The sequence below is a fragment of the Carlito syrichta genome, unplaced genomic scaffold (assembly GCF_000164805.1).
Source record: "Carlito syrichta isolate Samal-C Ts95f unplaced genomic scaffold, Tarsius_syrichta-2.0.1 Scaffold56418, whole genome shotgun sequence".
Taxonomy (NCBI): Eukaryota; Metazoa; Chordata; class Mammalia; order Primates; family Tarsiidae; genus Carlito; species Carlito syrichta.
Genome location: NW_007000514.1, coordinates 21,614 through 32,933, shown reverse-complemented (window position 1 = coordinate 32,933; position 11,320 = coordinate 21,614). Strand labels below are relative to the sequence as shown.

The 11,320-nt window shown below is 55.3% G+C and overlaps 1 protein-coding gene and 1 pseudogene across 1 annotated transcript in view; both read left to right on the top strand.

Annotated features, from left to right (window-relative positions):
* MRPL21 (mitochondrial ribosomal protein L21) overlaps positions 1-11,320 on the top strand; it is a 14,559-nt gene that overhangs the window by 153 nt on the left and 3,086 nt on the right. Inside the window, exons 2-4 of the mRNA XM_008049717.2 lie at positions 5,417-5,474; positions 8,874-8,959; positions 10,172-10,335. Coding sequence (XP_008047908.1) covers positions 5,417-5,474; positions 8,874-8,959; positions 10,172-10,335 — 308 coding nt within the window. The remainder of the gene's footprint in view (positions 1-5,416; positions 5,475-8,873; positions 8,960-10,171; positions 10,336-11,320) is intronic.
* LOC110594737 lies at positions 2,829-5,390 on the top strand (annotated as a pseudogene).

The following is an 11,320-nucleotide window of genomic DNA, read 5'->3' as shown; positions in this document are numbered from 1 at the left end:
GTCCTGCGGCCCCGCCACGTGGTCCGTGTGCGACGGGCGCCTGCCGTGTTGAATACGGCGTGGGTTTTGAGTCGGGGGAATCTGGGTTCGGACCCTGGCTCTTCGAGTTAGGAGCTTGACTCCCGACGGCAGCCTTTCCCTTCTGCAAAAGCCCCGTGTTGTGGGGGAGCAGACCGAGGCTCAGAGGCGTTAGGGAACCTGCCCAGGGTCACACAGCAGGGAGGGTTGATGGGGGCGTCTTGGTTATGTATTTTAAAATGATCTTTTTTATTAGCCGGGCGTGGTGGCGCACGCCTGTAGTTCTGGCTACTTGGAAGGCTGAGGCGGAAGGATCGCCGGAGCCCAGCAGGTCGAGGCTGCAGTGACCGGGAGCGGCCAACTGCACTCTAGTCTGGGTGACGGAGTGAGACTCCAACTCAAAAAAAAGAAAAAAAAAATCTTTTTCAGCTGGTGGTGGTGGCTCATGCCTGTCATACCAACATTTTGGGAGACCGAGGCGGGGGGATCACTTGAGACCTAGAATTTGAGAGTAAATAGACTCATTGTTATTTTTTGCTTAAATTCATTTGAAAGGAAACTATGCCTTTATTAAGATTAGAGACCTTGGCTAGGCTCGGTGGTTCATGCCTATCATCCCAGCACTTTGGGAGGCCGAGGCAAGAGGGTTGCCTGAGCCTGTGAGTTCAAGACTAGCCTTGGCAACTTGTAAGACCTCGTCTCTACAGTAAGTCAAAAACTTAGCTGGGTATAGTGGTGCGCACCTGTAGTTCCGGCTGTTTGGAAGGCTGAGGTGAAAGGATCGCCTGAGCCCAGCTAGTCGAGGTTGCGGTGGCCGTGAGCGTGCCACTGCCCTCCAGCCTGGGTGGCAAAGTGAGACTCCCACTCAAAAATAATACTAATAATAATCTTTTTCTTTTACATCTACTGACATCTTTGCTGACAAAACAATATGCCTGTGATTTACTTAAAAATCTCTGAGCTCATTGATATTTACCCAAAGGCGTTGAAAACTTAGGTCCACGCAGACACCTGCACATGAAGTTTAAGGCAGCTTTATTCGTGATTGCCAAAACTTGGAAGCAACTCAGAAGTCCTTCTGGTGAATGATTGAATGCACCAGAGCACATCCGTACAATGGAATATTACTCAGCTAAAAAGAAATGTGTCATGGAAAGACATGGAAGAAACATGCGTGCAAATTACTGAGAGAAGCCAGTCTGGCCCGGGCACAGTGGCTCACGCCTGTCATCCCACACTTTGGGAAGCCAAGACAAGAAGGTTGTCCGAGCCCTGGAGTTTGAGACTAGCCTGGGCAACCTGGCAAGACCTTGTCTCTACTATAAGTTAAAAAATTAAGCCTGGCATGGTGGCTTACGCTTATAATCCCAGCACTTTGGGAGGCCAAGGCGAGAGGATTGCCTGAGACCAGGGGTTCGAGACCAGCTTGGGCAACTTGGTAAGACCTCGTCTCTACAATCAATCAAAAAGTTAGCCAGGCATGGTTCCAACTACATGGAAGGCTGAGACAGGAGGATCATCTGAGCCCAGCAGGTCGAGGCTGTGGTGGCCGTGAGCGTGCCACCGCCCTCCAGCCTGGGTGACACAGTGAGATTCCAACTTAAAAAAAAAAAAAATCAAATAATTAGCCAAGTATGGTGATGCACTCCTGTAGTCCCAGTTACCCAGGATGCTGAGGCAGAAGGATCACCCGAACCCAGGAAGTGAAGGCTGAGTGAGCCGTGATCAAGTCACTACACTCCAGCCTGGGTGACGGAGTGAAGCCCTGACTCAGAAAGAAAGAAGCCAATCTGAAGAGGCTACATGCTGTGTGATTCCCACTCAGTGACATTCTAGAAAAGGCAAAGCTATGGAGACAGTAAAAAGATCAGTGGTTGCCCCGGATGGGGGGGTCAGAGGTGGAAGGGGAGGGGAGGAGGAACAGACAGAGCACAGAGGGTTTTTAGGCTGTGCAACATTTCTGTGTGATAATATAATAAAAGATGTGTGTTGCCATGTCTTTGCCCAAATCCACAGAATGCACAGCAGCAAGAGTGAACCCGTGTGTCAGCCACAGAGTTTGGGTGATAATGATGTGTCAGTGCAGCTTACCAATTAACAAATGCACTACGCATCTCCGAGTTGGGCCAGAGGCCATCCCGATGGCAAGATAGACCATGAGTTGATGATACCTGTGGACCCTGGGGACAGATCGGTGAGAGGTCACCATTCTGTTCCCTTTACTTTGTATGCTGGACCTTTTCCAGAATAAAACTTGGGTGTCAGTAGGCAGGGAAGTCTTTACAAAAGCGGTGGGACTTGGTCCATTCTGCCAAGATAAAACCACCTCTTGAGTGCTGTGTTCAGTACAGACTCACACTCCAAGAGACAAAGATTCACAGTGGAGGACGGCGGAGGGAACCAGGTGCTGAGCGGGCGGGGCCTTGAAGGGTGAGTGAAGGAGGCAGGATGGAAAGACAAAGTCACAGGTGCCAGGCAGCCCCGTGGGAGAAGAGGACACATCAGTTCCCTGTGGACCCAGGGCAAAGCCAAGACCACAGGCGAGAGTTACCGGGAAGCAGATTGGGTGCAGAAACTTGCTAACTGAGCTTTCAACAGTGGGATGACCCAAAAGAGGTACTGAGTTCCCCGTCACTGGAACATTCCAGCAGAGGCTTTAGTGGATGGCTTAGTGAATAAATATCGTTGGCGGTGACTAAGTCAATAATAAATACAAAACAGACCCTGAAAAGTGATCAGAGAGGCCCCAAGCTTTCCTTTTCCAGTTCGGCACTGAATTGGGTGAGGAGTTCTTACCAATGCCCCTAATAGCCATGCCACCCAAGGGCCGTCTGCAGTCCACGCAGGTCTTTGACCAAAAGAAGACAGCCACAGCTGTGGCGGACTGCGAACACGGCAACGGCCTTATCAAGGTGAGCAGGTGGCCCCTGGAGATGATCGAGCCACGCACGCTGCAGTGCAAGCTACTGGAACCAGTTCTGCTTCTGGGCAAAGAGCGGTTTGCTGGCGTGGACATTCATGTCCATGTGAAGGGTGGCAGTCATGTGGTCCAGATTGATGCTATCTGCCTGTCCATCTCCAAAGCCCTGGTGGCCGATTACCAAAAATACGTGGATGACGCTTCCATGAAGGAGATCAGTGTGACCAGACACTGCTAGTAACTGACCCTCATCACTGTGAATCCAAGAAATTTGGAGGCCCTGGTCCTATGCTCTCTACCAGATATCCTACGGATAAGCCCATCACAAGGATCAGGGTTCATCTGTGTAATAAACAATGTTTATGGGGAAAAGAAATAAATGAATGCAAAACAAGAGTCCCTGCTTTTAAGAGGACTCACATTCTGATGGGGAGGGGTGGCCATGTACAGAGAGGCAGTTTTTTAAAATAAGCAAATTGTACGGGATATTAGAACCCCATACAACTCATAAAAAAGAAATCATGAGTCGGGAGGGAGAGGTCTTTTTTTTTTGAGTTTGAGTCTCATACTGTTGCCCAGGCTGGAGTGCAGTGGCCGCTCCCGGCCACCGCAGCCTCGACCTGCTGGGCTCCGGCGATTCTTCCACCTCAGCCTTCCAAGTAACTGGAACTACAGGTGTGCGCCACCACACCTGGCTAAATTTTTTATTTATTACAGAGGCAAGGTCTCACTGTGTTGCTTAGGTTGGTCTCGAACCCTTGAGCTCAGGTAATTCTCTCGCCTCCGCCTCCCAAAGTGCTGGGATGACAGGTGAGAGCCGCTAAGCCCTCCCGAGAGATTCTACTTTAAATAGGAGGTGGAGAAAAGCCTCACTGCTGAGACAGGGTTTGCATTGCTTGCATGGAGGCCTGGGGGAATTAGCCCTGGGGATACCTGGTGAAGCAGGGGCCCAGATAATGGCTCTGATGTGCCTGGCGTGTTTTGGGAATCATGAGGAAGCAGGTGGCAGGTGTGGAGGGGACTTAGAGTGTGAGGGGTGGAGTCAGAGAGACAGGAGAGGCGTATTGCCCTTGCACTGTGGGCCACCATGCAGGTGTTGCCTTTTTCTCTAAACGAAATGGGACGCCTTGGGATACTCGGTAAAATGGTGACGTGATCTGAGTTTTAACAGGATCCCCTTAGAAGCCATGCAGAGAGGGAAGGCTAGAGCGAGGGGGAGGTGTTGGGAGTCACCCAGGCGAGAGGAGGACGAAACGGGCAAGTCCTGCCCCTCAAAGGCAGAGCCAGCAGGTGCGCTGAGCCGGCAGGTGCGCTGGTGGCTTGGCCGAGGCGTGTGAGAGCAGGGTTAGTGACAGAGGGGCCGGCCTGAGCAACTAGCAGGACAGAGCTGCCCTCATGGGAGATGGGAGCAGCGTAGGGCAAGCAGGCCCGGGGCATCGGGGGCTCTGGATGTGAGGTGCCCATAGATGCACAAGTGTTTTTGTTTTGTTTTGAGTTGGAGTCTCACTCTGTCGCCCAGACTGGAGTGCAGTGGCCGCTCCAGGCCACCGCAGCCTCGACCTGCTGGCCTCCGGTGACCCTTCTGCCTCAACCTTCCAGTAGCTGGAACTACAGGCGCGTGCTACCACACCCGGCTAATTTTTTTATTTATTGTAGAGATGAGGTCTCGCCAAGTTGCCCAGGCGGGTCTCGAACCCACAGGCTCAGGCACTCGCAAGTGTTAGTGGCAGATGGATGAGTGCAAGCCCAGAGGAGGAGTCCTGGCTGGGGGTGTCAACATGGGAATCCTCAGCTACAGGGGACGTTTAAGTCCGTCTGATGGGATGCCGTCATGGGGGCGTGGCCATAGACAGAGAGCTCAAATCTGAGGGCCAAGCCCCAGGTGGGGTGGAGAGGAGAAACTTGCCAAGAAGGCACCAGCAGGGAGCCGCTGCTCATGGGTGAGCTCTCGGGGTGGGGTGGGGGGATTTATGGTGTGTGAATTACAGCTCGGCTTTTTGTCGCATTTATTTGTTTGTTTATTTTTGAGTCAAGGTCTCACTCTGTCCCACAGGCAGGAGTGCAGTGGGCCTAGACCTCCTGGACTCGAGCAATCATCCACCTCAGCCTTCTAGTACCTGAGACTATAGGTGTGCACTGTCACACCGGGTGAAGTTTTTATTTTTGGTAGAGTTGAGGTCTCGCCGCATTGCCCAGGCTGGGTTTGAACCCCTGGGCTCAAGCAGTCTTCCTGCCTTGGCCCCCCACAATGCTGGAGTTACAGGCCTGAGCCACTGCGCCCAGCCTCAGGCGCTTTCACGTGGCGTGGGAAGCGTCAAAGCTCTAGATGATGTCCTAGTTCTGTCTACTGCGGCATCTCTGTAGGTGCATTGCAAGGTGGTTTAAACCAGATACCAGTAACAGCCGTTGTGCGTCTAGCATTATGAGGGCAGTCTGTGTTTTCCAGGAGTGACGACCACGTCTCCCTTGTTCCCTCAGCCTCCCTGTGGTCGGCTTCTCGAAGGTTCCGTTCCCAGAGCTCTTCGCTTCCACAAAGGTAATGTAAAATGTGGGTCTGGTGACTGTTCACTTGTAGAACCATCTTTCTCAAGTCAGAACTTCCTACTTGGGGGTTCCGAGGATATTTAAATTTCTCTTAACCTTTCAAATTGTATTTTTCACAAACTCTTGAAATAGATTTAGACAAAACTGCAAAAGACCCGAGAGAAAGGAGAAAGCTGTCTTCACTCATTTATTACAGAGAAGCTATGAGTCCTCACTTGAGATCTCCAAACGGGGAGGTAATGTCACATTCTCTAGAAGGAAGCTGTAGAATTTGAAAAAGCACATTCAGTGTTAAAATTTTAGCCGGGCTCGGTGGCTCAGCCTGTAATCCCGCGCCTTGGGAGGCCGAGGTGAGTTAATTGCCTGAGCCCGCGGGTTCGAGACCCACCTGGGCAACTTAGCGAGACCTCATCTCTACAATAAGTCAAAAATTAGCCGACTGTGGTAGCACACGCCTATAGTTCCAACTACTTGGAAGGCTGAGGCGGAAGGATCGCTGGAGCCCAGCAGGTAGAGGCTGCGGTGGCCAGGAGCGGCCATTGCTCTCCAGTCTGGGTGACAGAGTGAGACTCCAACTCAAAAAAAAAAATTTTTTATACAAGAAGGCCGGGCATGGTGGCTTAGCCTGTTGAAAGGCCGAGGCGAGTGGATTGCCTGAGCCCATGGGCTCAAGACCAGCCCAGGAAACTTGGTGAGACCTTGTCTTTACAATCGCAAAACTAGCCTGGCATGGTAGTGTGCACCTGTAGTTCCACTACTTGGAAGGCTGAGGTGGAAGGGTCGCCAGAGCCCAGCAGGTCAACGCTGGGGTGGCCGTGAGCATGCCACTGCCCTCCAGCCTGAGCGACGGAGTGAGACTCGACTCAAAAAATTAAAAAAATGTATACAAGGAAAAATTGATAAGAGGATTATTATACATCGTAGAGCACATTTGACAACATCGTGCTCACTGAGAGGGAACACGGGAGCAATGGAGGGTGGTGGTGCCTGCAGGGACCCCGCGTCCAATCCTAGCCTGGCCCTCGGTGCCCGCGATGTCGGGCCTCTGCTCAGTGGAAGTGGTAGTGGTGTCTGTCCCCGTGGGGCTTGGTGAGAACTAAGAAAATGTGTACATTTGAGGAGCTTGGAGCGGTGCCCAGCATACAGTAGGCACTCAGACATGCTGGCTGCCGCGAATGCAGCGCCAGGGTTCTCAGCAGCAGTAGAGGCAGTAGTCTTTTCTGCTTCTCAGAGAAGATGGAAACTTGAATCTGGTGTGGGAAGGAGTCACAGGTAAGCGTCTGGCTAGATGGGGCTGCTCTTCTGTGTCCCATATGGAAGGACAGAACCTCTCTGCCAGGGCCAGTGTGCCCAGGGGTTTGTGTGTGGGGGTTTTGTTTTTGTTTTGAGTCAGGGTCTTGCTCTGTTGTCCAGGCTGGAGTGCAGTGGCGTGATCATGGCTCACCACAGCCTCCACCTCCTGTGCTCAGGCGATCTTCCTGCCTCAGCCTCCCGGGTAACAGAGATTACAGACATGCGTCACCTCACCCGGCTAATTTTTTAAATTTATTGTTAGAGACAAGGTCTCTCCAAGTTGCCCAAGCTGGTCTCGAACTCCCGGGCTCAAGCGATCCTCCTGCCTCGACTTCCCAAAGTGCTGGGATGATAGCCGTGCACCTCCACACCCAGCCTAGTTTTCCCAGTTTTGTTCTTTTCACCCTGGGCACTGCCAGACCCAGGTGAAGAGACCAAATGTCAGCCGAGTCAGGGTTTCTAGAGGCACCGCCATCCGGCTCCCGTCCCTCGAGGCCACTGCCTGGCCACAAGCCAGAGAGCTCATGCTTCTGGGAGCGCTGAGACAGCAGGCAGGGGAGCAGTCATGCCTTTGGGATCTGTGTGGCCTCCCGCACTGGTGGATGTGACAGGTGGCCCAGTCCTCGTGTGGAGCCTGGCCTGGTCCTCACCATGGGGGTTGGCCCATCTTCCCACAAAGCAACTCTTTCTGTCTTTTCTTTTTCCTTCCTCCCACAGCCCTGGGGTAGAAAGACTGAAAGTTCACGTTCTGGCAACAGCGGCCACAAGCGCTTAAAAACAATCTGAATATTTGGGCTCTGCCCTCTCCTCCCCTCTGTAGATAGCCAGTTAAAAAAAGAAAGACCCCCCTCCGGACCGGGCAGAGTGGCTCACGCCTATCATCCCAGCACTTTGGGAGGCGGAGGTGAGAAAATTGCCTGAGCCACGGGTTCAAGACCAGCCTGTGAAACATGGCAAGACCTCGTCTCTACAATCAATCAAAAGCTGAGCTGGGCATGGTGACACATGCCTGTAGTTCCAGCTACTTGGAAGGCTGAGGCGGAAAGATCGCTGGAAGCCAGCAGATCAAGGCTGCGGTGGCCGTGAGTGTGGCCCTGCACTCCAGCCTGGGTGACAGAGTGAGACTCCAACTCAAAAAAAAAAAAAAAGAAGAAGAAAGACCGCCCTCCTCATTCTGAGTCTGGTCCTCTTCTCACCTTTCTCCCTCCCTTACCGCCCCCACACACACTCCCCAACCCGCCCCCAACCAGGTCAGGCGAGGAGACAATGTCTGGTGCCCTGATGCCTGCCCCAGCTTGGCATCCCTGGGGCGGACAGGGCAGGGAGGCAGGTGGTGACTCCAGGACGGGACAGACGGGGCGAGGCTGCTGCTGCCGGGCTGAGTGCCGAGAGAGTGTCCCGTTCCCCTCCACCCCCGTCCGCTGTTTGCACTGGGAACCCTGTCCCATCTGAGCCCTCCATAGCCCCTCAGGGCAGGTGCGTGTGTTCCTGCTTCTCAAACCAGGTATGAAGCAGGGACAGGCGCCCACCCAGGAGGAGTTAGGGGGCTGAGGAGGCGGCAGGGAGAGTGGCCCGTGGGGCCCCTGGATGCCAGGAGAGGGGCAGAGGGCCACACTCTGCATCACGTTGTGGGGGAGGAGAGGAGAGCACGTCAGCCTGCGCCCTGAGGTCAGCAGGAGCATCCAGTCTGCTTGGGTGGGCACCGGCCCGGGACTGAGAGGCATACCCAGGGGTTTTTTCTGGAGCCATGCCAAGGATTCCTGCCCTGATGGCTGAATGAGTGATTCATGGGAGCCTGGCCTCGGGATCACACCCGAGAGGGGGTATCTGTGCCCAAGAGCCAGCGCGGGTATGGCCTGGGATCCCAGCATCGTGTCAGCAAGCCACATGCACACAGGCCCGCTCAACCACGCCCACTCCCGGCCCACGGGCCCCTGGGAGTGTGCGAGGACAGCCCGCACTGGCCAAGGGTCACAAGCGACGCGACAGTATAGGGCCCCATCCAGCCCCGTCTCTCTGGCACCCCATGACAGCCACTTCCTGGCATCTGGAAGCTGCCTTTCCATGTGTGACATTTGCATGTGACGTGTCTGTGCAGATTTGTTCCTAAAACAACCCTGAGTTCGCCTCCGTGGCTAGAGGTGGTTCTGCCGGACCCCGTGGAGGAGACCCAGCACCACACAGGTACGTGTCCCGAGCCGAGCCAGGGACCACGCCGCCTCCTGCCCGGCCCCTGCAGGGCCACCGGGTGAGGACGCCACATCTCGGGCTCCCAGACACAGCGCGGCGTGAGCGTTCTCACTTGTCCTTGCCGGTTGACACGAACGTTAAGTGCCCACCCCCCACCACTGCCCCGTGAGCGCCCGCCACGCTGCAGGCGGGTGATGGGGCAGGTCTGGCTGGTCTCCCGCTGTCAGAGGGGCATGGCCTCGGGGACAGGTCTCCCAGCAGAAGGACAGCCAGGCAGGGTGATGGACGGAGCCGGCGCCGTTCTGCCGTGGGGGAAGCATGCGGGTATCGGAGTGACGTCAAGCTGATGCGCGTGTTGTTTGAAGGGCCGGCGTGGGCCGCTCTTGCCATGATCCTCGCTTTGCCAGAGAGCTGAAAATCCCGGTCATAGTGGGGAGCCCTCCAGTATCCAGCATACTGTTTCAGAGACTGCAAGAGAAATAGACACACCCGACCTCCGCCCCTGCAGGTGTGGCTTCTGGTCTTGCCTCTCCTGAGGCCTGAGATGTGCTGGGTCCAGCCCCGTGCCCAGCCCTGGGCCAGGCCAGTGGGCTGGCATCCGGCATGTGCTTGTTGAGACCCAGCGGTACCAGGTAGAGGCACCATGACGTGGGTCAGCAGTGATGGCAGAGGCAGGGCTGGGAGCAGGCGTGTGGGTGGGGTGGCCCAGCCTACGGGCCTTGCTCTCATGTCCCTGTTGCAGCTGGCCTTCCTGCCTGGTGCGCACATGCCCCATCTGCCGGCTCCTTACTCATAATGAGCAGGAACATGCGTGGTAGAGGTTTGCGCCCACCCGGGTCGCAGAAATTGAGCCGGGCACAGGGCAAAGTCTAGGGGACGTCCTGTGATCCCAGCTGCTTGGGAGTTGAGGCTAAAGGATCGCCTGGGCCCAGCAGATTGAGGCTGCGGTTACTGTGAGCGTGCCACTATACTCCAGCTGGGCGACAGAGTGAGAGCCCCCGACTCAAAAGAAAAAAGCCCTGCGTGTCAGGGTGCCAGTACCCCTGGGCGCAGCGGACTGACCAGCCGGTGCTCAGGCCCATGGGAAGGCAGGCAGGCCTGGGTCGCCCACGTGAGGTATGCAGGGGTGCCGTGTCACATCTGCCCCAGGCCCCCTCCACCGGAATTCCCGGGCCTGCTGTGGTGACCCCTTCCCACCTCCCACAGAGGTCGTGGGAAAGGTGAACCAGCTGATCGCCGCAGGGCAGTTCGGCCGGCTCTTCGCCGTGGTGCACTTTGCCAGCCACCAGTGGAAGGTGACCGCTGAGGACCTGATCCTCATTGAAAACGAGCTGGACGTCGTGTGCGGAGACAGGATCCGGCTGGAGAAGGTGAGGCCGCCGGCTTCTCGGTCTGTTCAGGGACGTGGCCATCGAGGGTGCTTGCCCACCCCAGGTCCTCACCGTGGGGGTTTCCTCCAATCTCCAGGAGGTCGCCAAAGCCGAGACTTGGAAGTAGGGGAGTGGGCACAGCTGCTGGGTCTGCTGGCTGGGCAGAGCACATGGCGGGAGCACGGCTGGATAAAGCCTGCATCCTTGTCGCTTTGCCTTATGCTCGTGTCGTGTGCCCCGTGGAAAAGTGACCTGAGATACAGTAAAGCCCCAGGTAGGCATGTGATGAGTCTTCAAGCCAGTGACAGGGGAGGAAGCTTTTTTTTTTTTTTTTTTGAGTCAGAGTCTCACTCTTGTCGCCCAGTGTGGAGTGCAATGGCACACTCCCGGCCACCCCAGCCTCGAACTGCTGGGCTCTGGGAATCCCTTCCACCTCAGCCTTGCAAGTAGCCGGAACTACAGGCGCACACCACCATGCCCGGCTAAGGGGGAAGCTTTAAGTGCCCACTGACACCCTGCTCTGAGCCGAGACTGGATGGCCTCTCCTGCTTCTAAGCAGTAAGGCCTGGTGTCAGGCATGTCCTGGGGCCTGGCTACCTTCCCAGCCATGCACAAGAGCCTGGTGTGTCTGCTTACTCAGGCAAGCACTTCTGGCCTTCCGCTGTGATGCTGTTTGCTGGCTGACAGCGGGGGGTAGGTCTGATTTTTGCCTACCCTATAAAATCGTAATGACCCCTGCAACAAACAATTTTCCAGGATTACTTAGTTACCAGCATGGTATGTAAGAGTTCCTTTATTAATGAGAACCCCAGCTGACTGCGATGGCTCACGCCTGTCATCCCAACACTTTGGGAGGCGGAGGCAAGAGGATTGCCTGAGTCTGGGGGTTCGAGACCAGCCTGGGCAACTTGGCGAGACCTCGTCTCTACAATAAATTAAAAAATTAGCTAAGGCTGAGGCGGAAGGATCACTGGAGCCCAGCAGG